Source organism: Salvelinus namaycush, chromosome 12 (assembly GCF_016432855.1).
Source record: "Salvelinus namaycush isolate Seneca chromosome 12, SaNama_1.0, whole genome shotgun sequence".
NCBI lineage: Eukaryota > Metazoa > Chordata > Actinopteri > Salmoniformes > Salmonidae > Salvelinus > Salvelinus namaycush.
Window position 1 is genome coordinate 37638719 of NC_052318.1, and position 24532 is coordinate 37663250.

The window sequence follows — 24532 nt, forward strand, 5'->3', positions numbered from 1 at the left end:
TTCAAGACAACTGGGAACTCAGAAAAAGATCTTCTCAGAATGGGAAAAATCGATTTGAACGATCATCCGACTCTAAATTCCAAGTTGGGAACTCGGGCCTCTTTCTAGAGCTCCCACTTTCCGACCTGAAGATCACTTGGTTTGACTTCTTATTTTTCAGAGTTCCCAGTTATCTTGAAAGCACCATTACTACCTGCTGATGTCACCAGGCAAAACTCCTCCCATATAAAACATGCTGATTTAAAGGGCATGTGTGGATTTTCACACATTTACATTGTTAGTTTCATCAGCTGTTGTACAGTATGATACAAAATACAGGGAAAAATTTACATTTTGACTGCACTCGGCCTTACTCAAAGCCTCTGGAAGGTTTTCAGATACATAGAAAGAGAGGAAAGATACGTTTGAGTGGGAAGACAATGGGGTGTGAAAATGTTTAACCTATTACATTTCAGACTCAAAGCCATAAAAACTAACCAAGATAGTTTTTTGTAAAAAATGTAAGAGCCCTAACTGAACATTTTGAAAATGTGTCAGGTTGCTGTCATGCCATATAGTGTCCACTGCCAGATAGTGTCCACCCTCTGCATCACAATGAGCTAAAACAGGGTCACAAAGGGTGTTTTTTGGTAGTCTTACAAATCTTCATGGTATCAAAAGAATACACCTCACATACACATGGCTATTGGCTCAAATTGAAGAAGACACTTGTACTATGTCAGATAATGAGTTTAAATGTATTTAAGTTTGAGTGTATATCCCAATATTACATTTTATATTCAAAACAGAAGATTAAACATAAAAAACTATTTTTTTTTGAGGTGTACATAAAGAGGAGTATTCAAAAATGGTCTGTTGGTTGATATTCCCCTTGGGGGACTCCCCATCATCTTGTCAAAATGTGCAAAACAATTCATTGAGAGTCTTAGCTTTCACAATAGCTGACAACTCCAACCGTTCAAAAGTTAGAGACACATTTGTGGGAAAAAGACAACTGCTAATTAGCGGATATTGGAGGTTACTTATGTTCTATGAACGAAGCAGTGCATTCCGTGGATAGAAAATCATTGGGGAGAGGATGACGTAATAGACCCCTGGAATATTGGGGGGTACATGTCCCACTCACTCTGAGCAAGGGAACACGACCTTCGTTTGCTGTTTGCTAAGATGGATTTCAGGCCTCTTTTCTCCCATATGCCACTGTTTTGGTGGAAAAATAGACATGGAAAAAAATGTAATAATAGACACCTTCCATTGGTCCTTTACATTTTCTGTTGGATTAATTACTTTATGGTAGGGATTCCGTTGGGATTGCTTTTTTGTATTTTTTGCCCCCCCGCATTGGATTATAAGTATTTATTTGATTTAGACTTGGACTCAAACAGTCAAACTGTGGTTTTGGTAGGAAGGTTTTCAGTTACATTGTGAATTTTCTCATTGCACTTTTGGCTCCTACAGAACTATTAATTTGTTGTTGATGTTTGAATCCTTATTCTGTTGTTTATGCTGAACCCCTATGATTTTTCTATTAATACCATTATTATTGCAGTGGCCAAGTTCCTTAATATCAAAGTTTGTGGTTTATGGAGAGGGCCGTGTTGTACGCTAGGGCCACCCAGGGCTGGCCTGAGCTGTAGGTATCTGAGTGGCTGCCTCTAATTGAATGGTCTGGATGAGGGATGGTCTCCGGGGCGATGTATGACTGCTGTTTTCTCTGGTGCAGGCGGCCTGCTGTGATACATGTGCAGCACCACAGCCAGGAGACTGCTCCATTCATCAGCACTCCTCCCCCAACCCTCTAAGCCCGCTCCGCTGGGTGGGTGTAAATATGATCTGCACCCCAGTGCGGCCCGCCCGTCCTTGAGTGATGGGCACAGTGTCCGGAGGCTGCCCACAGGCATAGCTCTCATCTATCCTCCTCACTGAAGGATCCATTTGGCGGGTGAAATACATTCCAGGAACCTGGTATCGCTCACCAAGATTTACACAGCTTCCCCTCCTCTATCTTTCATTGTCTCAATGGTTTTTAAAGGTATAGGCCAAAGACATCCCTGCAGTAAGCCCCACGCCTCAGCCCTTATGTCATCCTGTATATGACTTATACTGCACTGAGGGGATTCATGCTGGGGTTCAAATGCAGTTTGGAAGTCATTATTTTTCTTGCTGGTTTTGTAGTATGTCATTTCACTCCCACACTAACATAGCTTCACCAGATCCCAGATAGGTCAGTGAGCTTGAAAGGTGTCCTATCAGCTTTGGTTTGTCTAAGCCAATGAGAACCGGCTCACAGTGGCATAATTGAATGCTTTCCTGTCATATCTATTAATGTAAATAAACATAGTGAGTGAAACTAGTCCAGGCTCAGTTCAGGGCACACTAGGCATAACAGTATAATGAGGAACAGGCATCCCTTCTACATCATTTTTGATTAAGATAAAGTAGCAGCATACCTGAACAGTGTGACATTAGCCTCAGCCTCCAGTTTAGCCCAGAGCAGGTAGCATTCCTCCATTGTGTGGGTGTAAAATTCATGTTCATAAGCCTTCCTGATGATCCTGGTCTGGCCATGGGAACTCCCCCGGGAGTGGGGCAGGAGGAACTGAAGAATGACACAGCATAATGTCCTTATGGCTCTATATTGCAGTGTATGATTCTTATTGTAGTCTGTGGTGCTCAATGGCCAGTAATGAGGAAAAGGTATCACTGATGAACTGATATTGTTTTGTAGCTTTGTGCTTATCCTGCAATGATAAGTGTTTTATTCTTACTGTATGTTACTGTCAGTTGAGCTATGTTAGATGTGTACAAACTACATTGAGTTTAAATATTAGGCCACAGACATGATGAATATAACTCAATAAACAATTTTAATTGAAATGAATTAAACTAGTGCAAAAAACATATTCAATGTGTTATTTTCTCGCAAATGATCAATTCCTTTTATTTAACACATGTGCACACCTTCTGCAGTGAAGGTTGGCTGTTATTGCAGGTGAATGTGGCCTCCATTGAACATAACCTTCCTCTTTCATTTTTTGGCTATCCAATTAAATGGCAACATCGACCAATGTAAAAAAAAAAAAATCAGTAGCAGAAAATATTGATATCTGCTGCCTTACAAACATCTTGTGTTGTACGTGGGTTCATTCTCTGCGGATGTCTCCCTTTTAGCTCCATCAAACTTCTTGTCTTGTTGGGTCTGACTTCAAAGATGCACTCCGATTGAAGGATCAATACACTAGTTCACTTGCAGAAACAACTACAAAACTGTAGTCACTGTGTGGATATGGATAATGGGTTAGTTACACACCTGCTCCAGTAGAAGAGTTCTCTTGTTGTTTTTAGCCAGGTGATAGGCGGTGAAGGAGCCTTGTATCCCTGCTCCTATAACGATACAGTCGTAATCCTGCTGGTCGGACATTGTCTCTGAGACCTGGTAGTGTAGTACAACACACAGCACTGCTCTGTAATGAGTGCACACCTCTCTATTCACCTAATGTACCTCTCCAACTCCATGGACCTTTGGCCAAAGTTCTTTGATTATTTACAAGTTAGCCTGTCAGACTGGCTACTGCTGAACCTTTGCACCACAGCACACTTTGGATGATAGAGGGTCATTTGCACAACTGAGCCTTATAGACAAACAACCATATATCTCAATTGTTTATTATTTTGAACAGCTGATGTAGTTGCATTTTGTATAATCAATCAAAATAAGTTGTAGTTTGAATGTTATACATCACCTGAAAGGACACAACCTCTACTGCAGGGTTCCCCAACTGGTGGCCCGAGGGCTGAATTTGGCCCGAGGGTGATTTTATTTGGCTCCCCAAGTTTTCTGAGCAATTAATTTTTAATTAGGGAAATCTGTTCCTAAGTATTCCCACTTATAATAGAGAGACACATGATCATAAACAAATGTAAGCAAGGTTTGAAATTATTATGATCAAATATGATATCTGTTTGGGCTAAATGCCATAAATTTGCAGTCTACAAATTATTTTTAATTATGTTCCGGCCCCCCGACCATCCGCTCAAGATAAAAATCGACCCACAGCTCAATCTAGTTGATGATACCTGCTCTACTGTCTACTTCGATGTCTGTACACAACTCTTGACGTTACAGTCAGCAGATAATGACATTTGAAAACATGACTAATCTGAAAATGTAAAAGGCACATACAGTATATGGTTCTTGGTCTGTAGGGCTCAACTGTTAGGGATGATATGATAGTGATACTGTATGTAGAAGATCATAGAACAGATGGATTTGACTGGATTCATCTGAAGAAGGAGAATCTGTCAGAACATAAGGAATAGTTTTAGAATATGTTATGACACCGTGAACATTGATGTTGTCTTTGTGAATAACTAATTTGAGCTATTATGTAGTGATGGCTCCTTTTTGAGGCCGTCTCTGATTTATCAAGAGACAAGATGATGACGACTGTGATTCTCTTCAATCTTCAAAACAGTGAGATGTTATTTCCCACCCAGTGCTAGAACGTCACAATGATTTTAAGTCAAAAGGGCAGATTTCTTTCCATATAAGTAGACCTACATACATCGCTCTCTTTGCTTCACACACTTGCAATCACCACTCTCACAGTATTAAAGACACAACAGACCAGGTCAGCACGTTTATGATCATCAACACGTTGAGATTTGCACCCAACACATCTGCAGTCATCAAACAAATGAAGAAATACATAGTGCATCGTCCACCAGAACAAAAGAGATGAATTCCAAATGCTCCAGTCTAATTAGAACTCAAACAGGTGATACAGCAGTGTCGGGCATTCAGATGCATTTAGTTTTATTCATGGGACATTACTAGACGTTTTGGTTGTAGTGCTGTTGTTGTTCCCCTGTGCAAATTGCAAGGTTGGCACACATTGGCTCAATCATCAATCACACACTGCTGACTGCACACACACACACACACACACACACACACACACACACACACACACACACACACACACACACACACACACACACACACACACACACACTGATATGACACCTAGGGATTCAAATTAGTTCCACAACTAAGTATTCATCATAGAAGGGAGTAACAAGTAGAGCGTTGACTGTACTCTGACATCAAACTTCCAAGTTGCAAACTCTAAAATGTTTCCCCCACTGTTTGCTTGATTGCTCCTTCATTGTAATGTGAGAGTGAGTGGGTGACGAAAACAATAACAAGCTCTCGTTTGATATATCTAATTTGGATTCAGGTACAGGAAAAGAGGCAAAAACTAAAGGCCACAGCTTTCTGATTATGACATGGGAGGAGAGAAACAACACACACTCATGCATGCACGCACACACATACGCTCACAAGCACGCTTGTTTATGCACACACACATGCGTACTCGCACACACACTCCAGGCTTAAAGGCCCAGTGCTTTCAAAAACGTGATTGTCCTGTGTTTTATATATATTTCCACACTATGAGGTTGGAATAATACTGTGAAATTATGAAAATGATAACGCTCTTTTATTGTAAGAGCTGTTTTGAAAAGACCTCCTGAAGTGTCAGCCTGTTTTGGTGGGATGGAGTTTTGGCCTGCCTGGTGACATCACCAGGTAGTAAATTAGTTAATAGACCAATTAGAAAGAGAGTTCCAAACTGCCAATAACAGCTAGTTTTCAGAGTTCTCCTCCCCACTCAGACCACTCCTAGAGAGTCGTAGCAAATTTCTCCCTTGAGAAATTGCTCTTTGCTAAGAAGCTATATTTGTTTCTTTTTGACAATTTTAACTGGAAAAAAAATCACACGAAGGTATTCAATTGTTACCCAGAAATGATTTGATATTGAGATACAAACAGTTGCATTGGACCTTTAAAGAGCTGAGGCACCCTGCTGCTCCTCCAAAATCACCATCTGCTCGCTGAAATTTGACTCTCTGAGAGCATTTTATCCAGGCTGGTAGTACGCCTGCTAACCCTCCCACTCTGTGGGTTTTACCTCATCTTCTGAAACAATGCAGTTTGAAGGGTAGCTCTTTGAAATATACTGAGTCAGGGTTTTGTCCCAGAGAACCGCTCAACACTGTATGCATTTGAGGGGCTATAAACATTGTCTTCAATCTATTTTCCTGTGTGCTGAATGTCAACCTCAATGCGTTCTACATGCTCAGCTAAACCTATTTCTACGATATATAATATATACATTTACATTACATTTTAGTCATTTAGCAGGCGCTCTTATCCAGAGCGACTTACAGTAGAGTGCATACATTTTATTACATTTTTTTTTACATACTGAGACAAGGATATCCCTACCGGCCAAACCCTCCCTAACCCGGACGACGCTATGCCAATTGTGCGTCGCCCCACGGACCTCCCGGTTGCGGCCGGCTGCGACAGAGCCTGGGCGCGAACCCAGCCCAGCCTGGGCACGAACCCAGAGACTCTGGTGGCGCAGCTAGCACTGCGATGCAGTGCCCTAGACCACTGCGCCACCCGGGAGGCCCTATATAAACCAATAACCATGTTTCCATTCCAAGATTATTTATTCAGTGGTATAGCTCCAGATTAGTTTTGTCCCTGCACATAACCTATGTCCCTGGGAACTCCTATACTAGCCTGTAATCAAATAGAAATCATTATTCAGTCATTTGATTTGTTGTTGGGGCTCATACAGTTGATTCTGAGTAATAATTGACCCAGCTCACTTTAGACTGAAGAAAAACAAATCACAGTTCTAAAATATACATAGTAGTCAGGTGGAATAAACATACATATATTATATATAACAGCTCCTATAGATGCTGTAGTGGAAATCCAAACCAGGGCGTATACTTACGAGGGAAATGTAATTGTTAATCCATGTCCCCATGTGTTATTAAACATGATGCTGAGAGCTCCAGCTCAACCAACCAAAAGTGACTTAATTACCTTATATTTACATGTCACACTATTTATTTCTGGTCATGTCTAAATATAAGCCCTGCCTGTTGAATATTCATGTCCCCCCTTGCTTGCACACAGGTTAATATTTGTCTGTGTCTGATGAATAACTGAAGGCTGATGAATAATGGATGTGCCTGGGCCTGCCTGTTTTTTTTTTATTACCAGCATTGGGTCTGCCTGGCTGAATCTGGCTGTACCTGATGTGTCAGGTGTCCATTCTGTCAGCTAGTGGAAGTGACTCCAGGGATCAGGTGTCTCTCTATGTCTGACACTGTTGCTGTACAGAGATCACGATTCGCTATCTACTCTGTTTTTTTGCACTTTTACACAGTCAGCATTGCATAGCATGAGGACATGGTTTGGTTACCGGAGTTGAGCTTATTGAGACAGGGACATACTGTACTGGAGGAAGTCTTAAAATGCCTCTTCTAAATGTTGTTTTAAAACCTCTACAGGATTGGTGTCCCCCCCTACAGGACGGTTAAGCTAACATAGGCTAATGTGATTAGCATGAGGTTGTAAGTAACATGAACATTTCCCAGGACATAGACATATATGATATGGGCAGAAAGCTTAAATTCTTGTTAATCTAACTGCACTGTCCAATTTACAGTAGCTATTACAGTGAAATAATACCATGCTATTGTTTGAGGAGAGTGCACAATTACGAACTTGAAAATGCAATAATAAACCAATTAGGCACATTTGGGCAGTCTTGATACAATATTTTTAACAGAAATGCAATGGTTCATTTGATCAGTCTAAAACGTTGCACATACACTGCTGCCATCTAGTGGTCAATATCTAAATTGTGCCTGCGCTGGAATAATACATTATGGAATTTCTCTTGCATTTCAAAGACGATGGTACAAACAAAATACAAAATAATGGTTGTTTTTATCTTTGTATTATCTTTTACCAGATCTAATGTCTTATATTCTCTTGTATTCATTTCACATTTCCACAAACTGCAATGTGTTTCCTTTCAAATGGTATCAAGAATATGCATATCCTTGCTTCAGGTCCTGACCTATAGGCAGTTGGATGTGGGTATGTCATTTTAGGCGAAAATTGGAACAAAAGGGGCGGATCCTTAAATGAAACAAAAATCAGTCTATTATTACTGTATTTAATACAAGGCACCATGAATCTACCTGATGTGTTTTAAAGTTCAGTCTCCTCTTTCCTTCCATGAGCAGCCTGTGTGTGTTTGGCTCCTGTGTCTGCTCCATCTGTGTTGTAGTCCTTTGACAGAGTGATTATGGATGTTGGTGTCCAGGCATGAAGAAGTGTTTGGCATGGCATGTGTTGCTCTAGAATCATTATGTGGAAATGATCGGACCGCAATTGGCAAACAAATATCACTTGTGATTTGATGACTATAATTGGAGTTATGGAATAGATCACACTAGTATTAAAACTAACTGCATATTAAGACCTATTCAGTACTGTCACGCCCTGACCGTAGAGAGCTTTTTATGTCTCTATTTTGGTTTGGTCAGGGTGTGATTTGGGTGGGCATTCTATGTTCATTTTCTATGTTTTGTATTTCTTTGTGTTTGGCCGGGTATGGTTCTCAATCAGAGGCAGCTGTCTATCGTTGTCTCTGATTGGGAACCATATTTAGGTAGCTTTTTCCCACATGGTTTTTGTGGGTAGTTATTTTCTGTCTAGTGTTTTGCACCTTACAGGACTGTTTCGGTTTCAGTTGTTCTCTTTGTTATTTTGTATTAGTGTTCAGTTTTCAATAAAAAGCATGAACACTTACCACGCTGCGCTTTGGTCCAATTCCTCTTCTTCAGACGACGAAAACCGTTACAAGTACAGTATGTTGGCAAATGTACTAATGCAAATCACATACATTCCAAAGCACACAAAAATGCATTTTCTTTACACAATCTAAATCCAAAGAATTGAAATCCAATACATTGAAATGTACAGCATCCAACAATATCAATTAGCTCCAATTAATTGAAGTGTACACTGATATACATCTCTGCATCTTGCCTACCTATGTGAAGGCATGTGCCCCCAGCAGGGTAGGGCTGACTGGCCCAGCCTATACTCACTCTAATTGGTAAAGGAGATAATGACTGAGGATGCTGCACCTCTGGAGGAGTTAGTGTGTCAGGAGAGAGAGCAGGATGAAGGGTTAGAGGTTTATCTTGGCGATTTTAGCATGTAAATCTTGGTGGGGCAAACTCCCCGCCCAAATTGTTTTTATTCATGCCAGCAAAGGCACTACACAACACAACACTAAACAATACATTAAGTGCATTATAACGGTGACAAATGGTGCCTACAAACTGTTAGGGCCTACATAAAGCTGTCCCAACAGCAGAGTCCCAACAGCAGATCTTTCTTTGTGTGAATCGTTATCACCGCAACACCTAGCTATCAGTGGAGCCTTGTCTGGCAGCGAAACAGTTCATTCAGCCTCATTTACTGCCTTTAAAAAAAACATGGCTGATATGGCTGACTTGCTTAAACAAATGTGTTTTCTACTGACAATTGAGATGTACAAACTATGGCATAAGGGGATGATGAGCGGATAAGAGGCAATCCATAATTTCGATTAAGACATTAATGAGCAAGCTAGAACGAACATGGTCAATGTAACTATTTGTTCAGCACTTTTGAAATGTACAGTGACACATGGGACGTTCTTGTAGTATTTTTCCTGTACTGTACACCAAGTCAGAACCGTAGGATAAATAAAGGGTATATAATAGATAAATATTCGATGATGGCATTTCTCTAAAACAGGCTACATGTGGCCACCAAATCAGAACAGTAGGCTAAGTTATGAGGGGGAAAGGGACCAAATTATTAGGGTGAGGTATATGGGCTACTAACAGCTTGCTACACAACATACACTTAGTATTATTTAGCTACAGAATACATATCTCCCTGGCATTTTACATCATTTATGCTGCAGCATACAATGCATGTTTTGACTCACCTTGCTGTGCTGTGCTCACTTGAACAGGAACGTGAAGTGGCAGTCTTTCTTGTGTGCAAATATCGTCATCACAGTCTGCCATTCTCTGGATTTATGGTGCTTTCAAGACAACTGGGAACTCAGAAAAAAACAAGGTAGAATCATGACGTCCGTGATCTTCAGGTCGGAGTTCTAGAAAGAGGCCCGAGTTCCCGACTTGGAATTCCGAGTTGGAGCTTGTTTTTTTCCCGAGTTGTCTTGAACTCAATGAATTCGGAGAATTCCCAGTTCCGAGTTTCCAGTTGATTAGGATGCGGGAGAACTCATGCTGGATTGACAGCATGGCCAATATATTGAACCTTTTCTGGCCCATGGTGTGTTGCGAGTGTATATATATCCTTTTAAGCTTGGAAAAGAGACACTTAAACACAGACTTTGACCACACACCCTCCACTGAATAGCAGGCTAGTGATTGCGTTGCAAAGCTTGCAGTTAGCCACTGATTCCTTCCAAACCACTCATTGTTGAATGAGCTTTTTCCAACTTGTTGTGTAATGTTTATGTCCAATGGCCGATGAGCAGGTTTTTAATCTAACATTTCTCTTCACATGACAAGGATTGAAAAGGATTTGCCAGTAGATTGTCGACTTGATTCATGATGATGATTGCTTGTCTAACTTGCTAGCTAAGATTTTCAAAGTATGATGTTGACATGATCAGTCCAATCAAAGCTATGGTAGATATAACGTGATTTGACAATTTTATCTGTGGCCAATGACTTTGAGCCTTCTTAAAGGGGACTTTTAAATTAAATCTATGGCAGCACCCAGGGGGCTTGAATTTTCGAGCTCTCCCTGTAGATTGTGCAGTGACGTAGTGTCCATATGACAGAACACTGAGCCAATCACGGCGCTACTAGAGAACATTACCAACCCTTACACTCTGTATTTTCTGCTGGCTGCCCCACCACCACAGAAAGCACAGAGCTAGGCTGAAACAGCTTCATTTTGGAGCTGCCTTACTCAAGAAAGCAAAAAAGAGACCATGTTTGTATGCGGCTTTATTAACTGAAGGATTTTTTTATATATTTTTTTTACATTGTTTGCAAACTGACATGTGAAACATATTAAAGCCAAAATAACATGCAAAACAGGAAAAAAAATACAATTCTATGTATATGTGTATATATATATACAGTTTAAGTCGGAAGTTTACATTCACTTAGGTTGCAGTCATTAAAACTCGTTTGTCAACCACTCCACAAATTTCTTGTTAACAAACTATAGTTTTGGCAAGTTGGTTAGGACATCTACTTTGTGCATGACACAAGTCATTTTTCCAACAATTGTATACAGACAGATTATTTCACTTATAATTGTATCACACTGTATCACAATTCTAGTGGGTCAGAAGTTTAATGACTCCAACCTAAGTGTATGTAAACTTCCGACTTCAACTGTGTATATATCTATATATACTGTATATATATATATTTAGTTATGACGGGTTGCTTATCAGTTAGTTCAGTTTAGCAGCTTTGCTTTACTGAAGAAATTCTGAGAGCCCTTGGTTGTAGAAGTATGAACACTGAATATCTAGTGTTAGGGGAAGTACCCTTTCCAACCAAGTTTACTTTCTTAAGTTGATATTACACTGAGTGTACAAAACATTAGGAACACCTCCTAATATTGAGTTGCACCCCTTTTTGTCCTCAGAACAGCCTCAATTCGTCAGGGCAAGGTGTCAAGCGTTCCACAGGGATGCTGGCCCATGTTGACTCTGAAGCTTCCCGAAGTTATGTCAAGTTGGCTGGATGTCATTTTGGTGGTGTACCATTCTTGATACACACAGGAAACTGTTGAGTGTGAAAAACACTAACACCGTTGCAGTTCTTCACACACTCAAACCGGTGCATCTGGTACCTACTAACACACCCCCTTCAAAGGCACTTAAATATTTTGCCCCTTCAAAGGCACTTAAAAGGCACTTTGCCCCTTCAAAGGCACTTAAATATTTGCCATTCACCCTCTGAATCAATCCATCCATGTCTCACTTGTCTCAAGGCTTAAAAATCCTTCTTTAACCTGTCTCCCCTTCATCCACACTGGTTGAAGTGCATTTAACAAGTAACATCAATAATGGATCAAAGCTTTCCTGGAAAGAGCAAGTGTTCCTAATGTTTTGTACAGTCAGTGTATATTTCTCAGCGTAATCATTTTGTACGTTATTGACCCGGCCCATGCCAGTGAATTTGACACATAATCCATATTTGAATTGTTGCATTGATTATGTAGACATGACTGTGCAGTCAGTGATTAACCACTCTGAATGAACATAAGCAACACATGAGCCAGAATCAAGAACAGCTTTATTGTGACCTTTAAAAAATAACACAACACATAGAAGGGTAAAACGTGTTTCATGAAAACATCTCCAATGATTGATTTATTACAGTTCCCTGAATGGTAGTCCTCAAGCTTTCTTCTGTGATTTGGTGGTCCCCGGAACGGAAAAGGTTGGAGAAAGTGGTATACAGAATTCCCTGTGAAGGCAATGCAGGTTGGAGTTGTAATAACATATTCATAGGCAGATACAGATAAGCCTCCCTCTCAGAGCTGGTCACATGCATCTGCTATCATTACCTCCCTCTCTGTGCACTCACTACCTGGTCACCTATTATCACTACAATAACAGTGGATGGATGCAGCGTTCTCAGCCAGTTTGTGCATGGTGTAGTACAGGGCAGCTGGTAGTGCTGCTGCTGTACCCTGTGTTAGGGCCAGTGAGGGCCAAGTGGGGTCATTGGAAATGTCATTGCCTCTATGTATGCAAAACAGCGAGGCACTGTGAATGTTCACAGAATGGTGTGTTAAAGCATTCCTGTAAAGGGACGTAGGGACTCAGACATGGGTGAGATGTTATGGAGGTTTTTATGTGGCTGAGGTTGGATGGATGGATGGATACTCTGAAGGACGTGTAGAGCACTGAGCAGCAGGCACTCCAGCAGCGATGGGGCTGACTTTAACTGCATTGTGGAATCAATATGTGGAACCTCCATGCAGAGTGTTGGGGCTACACATAATACACTGTAACGACAGTCAAGCTAATAGTCAATAACAAAGTCATTGGGAAGTTTTGAGGGTCTCTCACTCTATTTGGCAAATAACAGAAACCATCAGGAATACATGTCATGGTGAGTGTGTGGGTGTGCATAGTTACACTACCGTTCAAAAGTTTGGGGTAACTTAGAAATGTCCTAGTTTTAGAAAGAAAAGCCTTTTTTTGTCCATTAAAATAACATCAAATTGATCAGAAATACAGTGTAGACATTGTTAATGTTGTAAATGACTATTGTAGCTGGAAACGGCTTATTGTAAGGGTTGCAGAACTGGTGGCAGTGAAGTTAGACGCAGGAGAGCAGAAATAGGTAATAGCCGGAGCAGTTTCATTTCAAAACCAACGGCAATAAAAAAAGAACCTACATGGGTACAAAACCCGACGGGCACCAGTAACATAGTGCACAAGCACTTACAAACAAACAATTCCACACAAGGACATGGGGGGAACAGAGGGTTAAATACACAACACTTAATGAGGGAAATGGAAACCAGGTGTGTAGGAAAACAAGACAAAACAAATGGAAAATGAAAAGTGGATCGACGATGGCTAGAAGACCGGCGACGCCGACCGCCGAACACCGCCCGAACAAGGAGAGGAAACGACTTAATAAGTCGTGACACTTATTTTTTACGGAATATCTACAGTCGTGGCCAAAAGTTTTGAGAATGACACAAATATGAATTTCCACAAAGTTTGCTGCTTCAATGTCTTTAGATATTTCTGTCAGATATTACTATGGAATACTGAAGTATAATTATAAGCATTTCATACGTGTCAAAGGCTTTTATTGACAATTACATGAAGTTGATGCAAAGAGTCAATATTTGCAGTGTTGACCCTTCTTTTTCAAGACCTTTGCAATCCGCCCTGGCCTGCTGTCAATTAACTTCTGGGCCACATCCTGACTGATGGCAGCCCATTCTTGCATAATCAATGCTTGGAGTTTGTCAGAATTTGTGCGGTTTTGTTTGTCCACCCCCCTCTTGAGGATTGACCACAAGTTCTCAATGGGATTAAGGTCTGGGGAGTTTCCTGGCCATGGACCCAAAATATTGATGTTCTGTTCCCCGAGCCACTTAGTTATCACTTTTGCCTTGTGGCAAGGTGCTCCATCATGCTGGAAAAGGCATTGTTCATCACCAAACTGTTCCTGGATGGTTGGGAGAAGTTGCTCTCGGAGGATGTGTTGGTACCATTCTATATTCATGGCTGTGTTCTTCTGTAAAATTGTGAGTGAGCCCACTCCCTTGGCTGAGAAGCAACCCCACACATGAATGGTCTCAGGATGCTTTACTGTTGGCATGACAAAGGACTGATGGTAGCGCTCACCTTGTCTTCTCCGGACAAGCTTTTTTCCGGATGCCCCAAACAACTGGAAAGGGAATTCATCAGAGAAAATGACTTTACCCCAGTCCTCAGCAGTCTGATCCCTGTACCTTTCGTAGAATATCAGTCTATCCCTGATGTTTTTCCTGGAGAGAAGTGGCTTCTTTGCTGCCCTTCTTGACACCAGGCCATCCTCCAAAAGTCTTCGCCTCACTGTGCGTGCAGATGCACTCACACCTGCCTGCTGCCATTCCTGAGCAAGCTCTGTACTGGTGATGCCCCGATCCCGCACCTGAATCAACTTTAGGAGACGGTCCTGGCGTTTGCTGGACTTTCTTGGGCGCCCTGAAGCCTTCGTCACAACAATTGAACCGCTCTAATTGAAGTTCTTGATTATCCGATAAATGGTTGATTTAGGTGCAATCTTACTGGCAGCAATATCCTTGCCTGTGAAGCCCTTTTTGTGCAAAGCAATGATGACGGCACGTGTTTCCTTGCAGGTAACCATGATTGACAAGAGGAAGAACAATGACTCCAACCACCACCCTCCTTTTGAAGCTTCCAGTCTGTTATTCAAACTCAATCATCATGACAGTGATCTCCAGCCTTGTCCTCGTCAACACTCAAACCTGTGTTAACGAGAGAATCACTGACATGATGTCAGCTGGTACTTTTGTGGCAGGGCTGAAATGCAGTGGAATGTTTTTGGAGGGGCGATTCAGTTCATTTGCATGGCAAAGAGGGACTTTGCAATTAATTGCAATTCATCTGATTCCTCTTCATAACATTCTGGAGTATATGCAAATTGCCATCATACAAACTGAGGCAGCAGAATTTGTGAAAATTAATATTTGTGTCATTTTTCAAAACTTTTGGCCATGACTGTACATAACTGTACAAAGGCCAATTATCAGCAACCATCACTCCTGTGTTCCAATGGCACGTTGTGTTAGCTAATCCAAGTTTATCATTTTAAAAAGCTAATTGATCATTAGAAAACCATTTTGCAATTATGTTAGCACAGCTGAAAACTGTTGTGCTGATTAAAGTAGCAATAAAGCTGGCCTTCTTTCGACGAGTTGAGTAGTGTTACCAAAAAAAGGTCTGTCTGAGAGTAGACCAGTGATTCAGACTAGAGCTCTGCTGCTCAAAAGGCAGTCAGCCCCTCTGTGACTGTGAGTGGAAAACAGCCGTTGAATTGAGCAAAGTGAGGAGAGCAATGGGCAGAGGTGAGAGGTGAGCAGGGGAAACAAAAAGTGACGTGAGCTGCATTTGACTGAGTGAGTCAGAGCCTTCTCTTCATGGTCAGAGTGAGAGTGTGAGCTCTGATAGCCCATTCATGTGAGTGGTCCTGATGACCTTCAGACGTACTGTGGTCAGTGTGTGTCAGCCTCTCTCTACTCCAGGCTGCTGCAACTTAGCATCTAATTAGGAGCTGTGGATATCAGGGGCGTCATGCACCACAAAAAATCGGAGGGGGCACAAAGTACGTGAGGATGGCTGGTCGGTGGACTAGGGCCCCCATCTGGAAGTTTGAAAAATTCAAAATTCTCCAACACCTGAAACGATCTAGAGCCTTAATCATTATGTTTATTTTTCTGCAAATCTAAGCATACCTTTCTTTTAAAGAAACAAAATATGCTTCTCTGCTAAAATCTGGGTAAGATATTGAAAGGGATGAGAGTCTAGTTCAGTACATTTAGTTATTGTTTGCTTTTCTAAAGTCTACCAACCTTGCCAGCAGGCATGCCAGCTAAGATAGTTAGACAAGCTAGCTACTCTAACTTGATTGATACCCTGAAATGGCTTCTTGGTAGCTAATTATGAGGTTGGGAGAAGCCAACTCTATAAAATAGATAGGTGGCTAGTAGTATTACAGAGAAACAACCACAAAACATTTAACCAAAAATGTATATATTTTAAAACAATATGGGCATGCCACTCTGGTGGATATGTTTTGGTTGATCCTCTGATACAGAAAGACATGAGGAAACACATTGGGACCCAACAGATACGCTGTATATTCGACTATGATAAGATGATGGTGGGTGGGATGCGGTGTAGCTGTAAGGCTGTCATCACCTGTCAGGTACAGTGGCCGCTGTCCTTGCCCGGCTGATGTCTGAGAGCGATCAAATTGATAAAACGCTGCAGCCTTGGAGCCGTGTTCTGTCTCAGTGTTCTTAAAGCCATGAGACACAGTCTGACTAATACAAAGAGAAGGAGGAAGAGGAGGAGGAAGTTGAAGAGGATGAGGAAGAGGAGGAGGAAGGATGCACCATGTGAGTAAAAGGGACATTTTCAATATGAGAATAAAGTAGAAATAATGGTAAAGGACAATATGTCAGGGTACTGACTATCCCAATGGCTGTGTGTTTGTGTGTGTGTGCACGCGTGTACGAGTGGGCACATGTATGCGTGCGTGTGCACATGAGGGCGTGTGTACAGATGTAGGATCTTAATTTGATCACCATATTGCAGAACCTTCCTGCAATGCATGAGGTTTAAAAAGGCTCCTTTACGGAAAATGTATCAGCCCCTACAAAAATGTCTATGAATTATAATCCACATAATAATTCACATTTCCTGTTGCTGCAGATTATTTAAATGAAGATCCTACACCTGTATGTGGTGCTATGTAATCAGCCTGTCAAAGGCACAAAGGCTGTGTGAAGGGCATGTCTGTGTGGGTGGGTATTTTATCATCGAGGCCCCTAATATACCATGGCTTGTTATTGCCATGGACAGCTGACTGCCCTGCTTCAAAGACCTCTTTGTAAATACAAACAAGTTATGTCAGTATTTCATACAATATGTGGCATGGAGTTCTAAACAACAATATAATTTTATACTGTACATTTCTGTAAATGCAATGTGTCATGTTTTACTTGCTACATTATAATAATTACTTCTGGCAAGAGAGGTTAGATTTACTTACAAGTAAATGCCTTAAAAAAAGAAATGTGAATTAAGGCTGTGGCTGTCATGAAATGCTGTCAGCTGGTTATTGTCACGCAAAAGACTGCTGGTCCCACGGCAATTGACCGTTAATTAACATCAAAACGTTTAGCATCTCCAGGCCTCCAGGCATACTGTACAAGCCGCATACAAGCCGCTGATGCGTGCCCATTTAAAAATGTTTATAATAAATGTATTTGATATACACCATCACAATAAATACATTATTTATTTTAATCAGGTCTAAAGAAACATTATGATGTGAAGAAAATGTATTTCAGAAGAACAGACTATGAGTTGGCCTACTGTATGTTCTCTGGCTATGTGCCATGCAATAGGATGTAGGCTTGTTCATTTAGCAGACAAGATATGCTTATAAGTCCCGTGCCATTCTTTTATATTATATGATTTTATTGTAAGAAGAATATAATTGAACTTAGCTGAATAAAATGCAAGGCATATTTTTCCCAACATAGTGAATATGCTAGATGTAGAGTTATTTGGCAACTTTAGTTTTGAATGATACAAACCTTAGTTTGTCTTAGAAATCAACGCATACAGTGTATTCGGAAAGTATTCAGACCCCTTGACTTTTTCCACATTTTGTTACATTACAGCCTTATTCTAAAATGTATTAAATTGTTCTACACACAATACCCCGTAATGACAAAGCAAAAACTGTTTTTTATGAAAAACTTAAATATCACAGTTACATAAGTATTAAGACCCTTTACTCAATACTTTATGACTCTACAAGCTTGGCACACCTGTATTTGGGGAATTTTTCCAATTCTTCTCTGCAGATCCTCTCAAGCTCTGTCAGGTTGGATGGGGAGTGTCACTGCACAGATATTTTCAGGTCTCTCCAGAGATGTTCGATTGGGTTCAAGTCCGGGCTCTGGCTGGGCCACTCAAGGACATTCAGAGACTTGTCCCAAAGCCACTCCTGCGCTGTCTTGACTGTGTGCCTAGTGTCATTGTCCTGTTGGAAGGTGAACCTTCGCCCCAGTCTTAGGTCCTGAGAGCTCTGGAGTCAGGTTTTCATCAAGGATCTCTATCTACTTTGCTCCGTTCATCTTTCCCTTGATCCTAACTAATCTCCCTGCCACAGAAAAATATCCCCAAAGCATGATAATGCCACTGCCATGCTTCACCGTAGGGATGGTGCCAGGTTTCATCAGACCAGAGAATCTTGTTTCTCATGGTCTGAGTCATTTAGGTGCTTATTGGCAAACTCCAAGCAGACTGTCATGTGCCTTGTACTGAGGAGTGGCTTCTGTCTGGCCACTGTACCATAAAGGCCTGATTGGTGGAGTGCTGCAGAGATGGTTGTCCTTCTGGAAGGTTCTCCCATCTCCACAGAGGACCTCTGGATCTCTGTCAGAGTGACCATCAGGTTCTTGGTCACCTCCCTGACCAAAGCCCTTCTCCCCCGATTGCTCAGTTTGGCCGGTCGGCCAGCTCTAGGAAGAGTATTGGTGGTTCCAAACTTCTTCCATTTAAGAATGATGGAGGCCTCTGTGTTCTTGGGGACCTTCAATGATACAGACATTTTTTGATACCCATACCCAGATCTGTGCCCCGACACAATCCTCTCTCAGAGCGCTACGGACAATTCCTTCGACCTCAAGGCTTGGTTTTGCTCTGACATGCACTGCCGACTGTGGGACCTTACATAGACAGGTGTGTATTTTTCCATATGTCCAATCAATTGAATTTACCGCAGGTGGACTCCAATCAAGTTGTCGAAACATCTCAAGGATGATCAATGGAAACAGGATATTTCTGAGCTCAATTTCTTATAGCAAAGAGTCTCAATACTTATTTAATAAGGTATTTCTTTTTTAAATTTTTAATAAATGTGCAAACATTTCTAAAAACCTGTTTTCGCTTTGTCATTATGTTGTATTGTGTGTAGTGTGGTGTACCGCAGGTTAGCCACCAAGGGGAGACTCGTTGAGTTCTGGTGACAGACGGAGTCTACATCACTCTGCTGGACGTGCCAGGTCTCGACGGGCCAGGACTAATTGGGGCTGATTGTGATTAGTTATTAATCAGGGCACTGATTGTTCACCAGCTGGACAAGTCCCACAAAGCTGCCAGAAGGGCAGTTCACAGGGGTAGGTACTGAGGAAGAGAGGTTACAGGCCAACATCGTGACACCACAAGGGAGCTGCCAGATGGGGGTTGGGTGCCGTACCTGAGTTTCCAGTACCCCACCTCGTGGGCAGAGATTGTCCGCTGTTCACGGCACGAGCTGAGGAAAAATGTACGAGCCAGCAGAGGACGAGATCGAGGATGACCCGTCGCCTGAGCTGCCCAGAAGCAAGGCGTTGACAAACCCGTATCTACTGTTCTCGAGTCCAAGTCCGAGGGGGCGCAGGAACCCGATCCCCCCTGGTGAACACCTGGAGGAGGAGCCCATCCTCCCCTCATAGATTTCGAGGCACCAGCCGAGACACCCACCATGGGCCTACTGAGGGGACAGTTTGGGACTGCCCAGTGGGAGGATCTGAACTTGAAAGCCGCCGCAGCCTAAGTGATAGCGGTGGATGGCCAGTTACTTCCGGGGGGTGAGTGACTGGCGAAAACCCCCATTTTCAAATCAAGAATAACCTTCTGTATCAGGTGTCGTGCCAACAGGGAGAACTTCGAGAGGTACTGTTGCTGCCCCGATGGTACGTGGGAATCGTTCTTCAGCTGGTCCACACCCATCTGTTGGGGGCGCACCTGGGAATGGAGAACACCCGGGAATGGATCGCCGCCCGGTTCCACTGGCCTGGGAAGAGGAGGGCCGTAGAAAACTATTGTCACAGCTGCCTAGAGTGTCAAATCACTGCCCCAAAAGCACACTTCCAAAGCTCGCTGATACCTGCCCTCCAGGACACCTACACCACCCGATGTCACAGGAAGGCCATAAAGATCATCAAGGACAACAACCATCCGAGCCACTGCCTGTCACCCCGCTATCATCCAGAAGGCGAGGTCAGTACAGGTGCATCAAAGCAGGGACCGAGAGACTGAAAAACAGCTTCTATCTCAAGGCCATCAGACTGTTAAACAGCCACCACTAACATTTAGTGGCCGCTGCCAACATACTGACTCAACTCCAGCCACTTTAATAATGGGAATTGATGGAAATTATGTAAAAATGTATCACTAGACACTTTAAACAATGCCACTTAATATAATGTTTACATACCCTACATTACTCATCTCATATGTATATGTATATACTGTACTCTATATCATCTACTGCATCTTGCCATCTTTATGTAATACATGTATCACTAGCCACTTTAAACTATGCCACTTTATGTTTATATACCCTACATTACTCATCTCATATTGTCACGAATCCCGCTTCCTGAGTCTGGGTTTGCCTGTGTGTCTGTCCTGGAGTGTGTTTCAGGTGTCCTGGAACGCACCCTGTCTGGTTGCCGGGCGAATTAGCTCATTGGGAGATTGATTTCACCCGCACCTGTTTCCCGTCAGTAATCTGCACACCTGTCCTGATCATCATCTCTACCCTTCAAAAGCTCTGACCTGACTTCCATTCCCTGCCGGATCGTTAGCCATGAACAGTATGTTGTGCCTGAGTACCAGACTCCAGTTGGATAGAATTTGTTTTGTTGTTTTCATTTACGTATTGCTTGCCTTGAACTTACCTCCGTTTGTTTTGTCTTCAGTTACTCACCTGGATCATTCACTCCATTCCCGCCTGGTTGACAGAGGATTCTGTTACTACATTGGATTCACCTATTTCCTCTCATCTACTCACCACTGCTGCCCGCTACGCCATCTGGATATATCTACCTTTTCACATTTCACTGTAAATAAATACTCACCTTCTTCCTACGCTCCTTGTCCTGGTCTGCTTCTGGGTTCGATCTTGAAAGATCGTGACAGAACGATCCGGCCAGTAATGAACCCAGCGGACCTGGACTCCGTTTGCCATGCCATTACCCTGCAGGAGAAGAAATTGGGACAACACAATACGGCGCTACAGGAGATAGCGAGTTCGATCCAGAATTTATCTGCTAGCTTGACACAAGTCCAGGATCAGCTCAGTTTGCAGGTGATTCATTCACCACCGGTTTCACCCATCTCACCTGCCGTGTCTGAAGCGGTTCCATTTCGTGAACCCAAGGTACCGACGCCTGATAAATATGAAGGGGATTTGGGAAAATGCCGTTCGTTTCTTATGCAGTGTGGGTTAGTGTTTGATCTACAGCCCCATTCTTACGCCACTGACAAGGCTAGGATAGCCTTTGTTATTGAACTGTTGCGTGGAAGAGCTCTGGAATGGGCTTCAGCCGTTTGGGAACGACAGGGAACCTGCACGGCTTCATATCAGGAGTTCACGGGAGAGATGAGGAAGCTTTTTGATCATCCAGTCCGAGGTAAGGACGCAGCTAAACGTTTGTTCTCTCTTCGCCAAGGAGATCGCAGTGTGGCAGATTTTATGATTGAGTTCAGGACATTGGCTGTGGAGAGTGGTTGGAATGAGGAGTCACTACAAGCGGTTTTTTACAAGGGGTTGTCAGATGAACTTAAGGATGAGCTGATTTCTTATCCAGAGCCTAGTGACTTAGACAGCTTGGTCGCTTTATCTATTCGGGTTGATAATAGAGTCCGAGAGAGAAGGAGGGAGAAGCAGTGGGGTCTATCCAATCAATCTGTAACTCGGTTACCATTCGGTTCAGGAGGTGAACCAGGACGTATTGATCGTTATTCTCCACACGGGATTAGTGGAGGAGTCTTGCCACCAGATTCTGAACCAATGCAAGTGGGGCGACACGGGCTAACTAAGGAGGAGCGCCAACGTAGACGTGAGACCAATAGCTCTTTCTACTGTGGTAGATCGGGACATTACAACTCCGCTTGTCCACAGCGCCCGTTAAACTGCCCGGCTCGCTAAATTTGGGAGGAATTTTAGCGAGCCAGTTTCAATCTCTCAAGGATCTTGTCAGACCCCGTTTTCCTGCGACCCTTATGAATAAGGATCAGAGTTTTGACCTGAACGCTTTTATCGATTCAGGTGCCGATGGCAACTTTATGGATGCCGACTTGGTGGAACAGCTGGGGCTTTCCAAGGAGCAATTGCCGGAAGCCATTGAAGCAACCACTCTGAACGGCAGTAGTCTGGCACGGATCACTATGAGGACTGAACCGGTTAAGATGTTGGTGTCGGGAAATCATTCAGAGTTTATCTCTTTCTTCATTTTATCCTCGCCCCATGTTCCTCTGGTTCTTGGTTACCCCTGGCTGAAGGAACACAATCCCTCGTTTGATTGGGTGACAGGGAAGGTAACTAGTTGGAGCATTGAGTGTCATGCTAACTGCCTTAGGACTGCCTGTTCTCCTGCTGTTTCCAGTCAGGTCAGTGACTCTGCTCCTCCTGATTTGTCCCTGGTTCCAGAAACATATCACGAGTTGGGTGAGGTATTCAGTAAACAGAAGGCTCTGTCTCTTCCTCCCCACCGACCTTATGATTGTGCGATTAATCTGTTTCCTGGATCTGCCTTTCCCAAGGGACGGTTATACAGTATCTCTCGACCGGAACGTGAGGCCTTGGAGACCTACATCAAGGAGTCTCTAGCTACAGGTCTCATTCGGCCATCGTCATCACCTTTGGGAGCAGGATTTTTTTTTGTGAGCAAGAAGGATGGTTCTCTTCGACCGTGTATTGATTATCGGGGTTTGAATGAGATTACGGTTAAGAACAAGTATCCCCTGCCCTTGATGAGCTCGGCTTTCGATTCCTTACAGGGTGCTACGGTTTTTACGAAGCTTGATTTACGTAATGCTTATCATTTGGTTCGGATCAAGGAGGGGGACGAGTGGTTGACTGGGTTCAATACTCCGATGGGACATTTTGAGTACCAGGTGATGCCGTTTGGACTGACCAACGCTCCGGCGGTGTTCCAAAGTATGGTGAATGACTTTTTGAGAGATATGATTGGTATTTTTGTGTTCGTTTACCTGGATGATATCCTCATCTTCTCAAAGGAGCTTTCTAGCCACGTTCTGCATGTCAAGCAGGTCCTGCAGCGGTTATTGGAGAACCGTCTGTTCGTGAAGGCGGAGAAGTGTGATTTTCACGCCCATACAACGTCCTTCCTCGGGTACATCATATCCAGGGGAGAGATCAAGATGGACCAAGAGAAGGTTCGGGCGGTTCGGGATTGGGTCCAGCCCGGTACAAGATTGCAGCTCCAGAGATTCCTGGGGTTTGCGAATTTTTATCGGAGGTTTATCCGTGACTACAGCCGGGTGGCTGCACCTTTAACTGCCCTGACGTCTTGCACCAGAAAGTTCTGTTGGACTCCTGAGGCAGACCGAGCATTTCTGGACTTGAAGAGCCGATTCACCAACGCCCCGATTCTCTCTCAACCTGACACTTCCCGTCAGTTCGTTGTGGAAGTGGATGCTTCTGATGTGGGTGTGGGCGCCATCCTGTCCCAGCGTAGCTCCACTGACGGTAAACTCCATCCCTGCGCTTTCTACTCTGGTCGTCTTTCTCCAGCTGAAAGAAACTACGATGTGGGTAACCGGGAGCTTCTCGCTGTGAAGCTTGCCTTGGAGGAGTGGCGGCACTGGTTGGAGGGAGCGGAGCAACCGTTTGTGGTCTGGACTGACCACAAGAATCTGGCTTACGTACAATCGGCTAAACGTCTCAACGCCCGTCAGGCTAGGTGGGCCTTGTTTTTTGGACGTTTCAATTTTTCCCTGACGTTCCGACCTGGGTCTAAGAACGGGAAGGCGGATGCCCTGTCCCGGATGTTCTCTAAGACGGAGGAGAGTGGGGTCAAGACTGAGACGATTCTTCCCCAGAATGTTGTCGTGGGAGCCGTTACATGGAGGATAGAGGAGGATGTGATGGCGGCCCTTCGGACGCAGCCCGGCCCCGGTAACGGTCCACCCGGTCGGTTGTTCGTACCCGAGTCGGTCCGTTCTGCTGTCCTTCAGTGGTCCCACGCCAGCAAGATAGCTTGTCACCCTGGCGTTGCTCGGACTATGGCACTACTGCGCAGACGTTTTTGGTGGCCTGCCATGGGAGAAGATACCCGGAGGTTTGTTGCCGCATGTCCTGTTTGTGCCCAGAACAAGAGTACCAATCGGCCCAGCTCTGGGCTTCTTCACCCCCTACCTATTCCTCGGCGACCTTGGTCGCATCTGGCCCTGGATTTTGTCACGGGATTGCCCCCTTCTGTTGGGAACACGGTCATTCTGACCATTGTGGACAGATTCAGCAAGTTTGC

At 43.3% G+C, this 24532-nt stretch overlaps 1 protein-coding gene and 1 pseudogene across 1 annotated transcript in view; one reads left to right on the forward strand and one right to left on the reverse strand.

The window, feature by feature from the left end:
* LOC120057521 overlaps positions 1 to 3442 on the reverse strand; it is a 31104-nt pseudogene extending 27662 nt beyond the window's left edge.
* Positions 3443 to 19534: 16092 nt separating this feature from the next.
* Positions 19535 to 24532, forward strand: part of LOC120057522 (seizure protein 6 homolog) — a 248463-nt gene continuing 243465 nt past the window's right edge. Inside the window, exon 1 of the mRNA XM_039006117.1 lies at positions 19535 to 19667. Coding sequence (XP_038862045.1) covers positions 19535 to 19667 — 133 coding nt within the window. The remainder of the gene's footprint in view (positions 19668 to 24532) is intronic.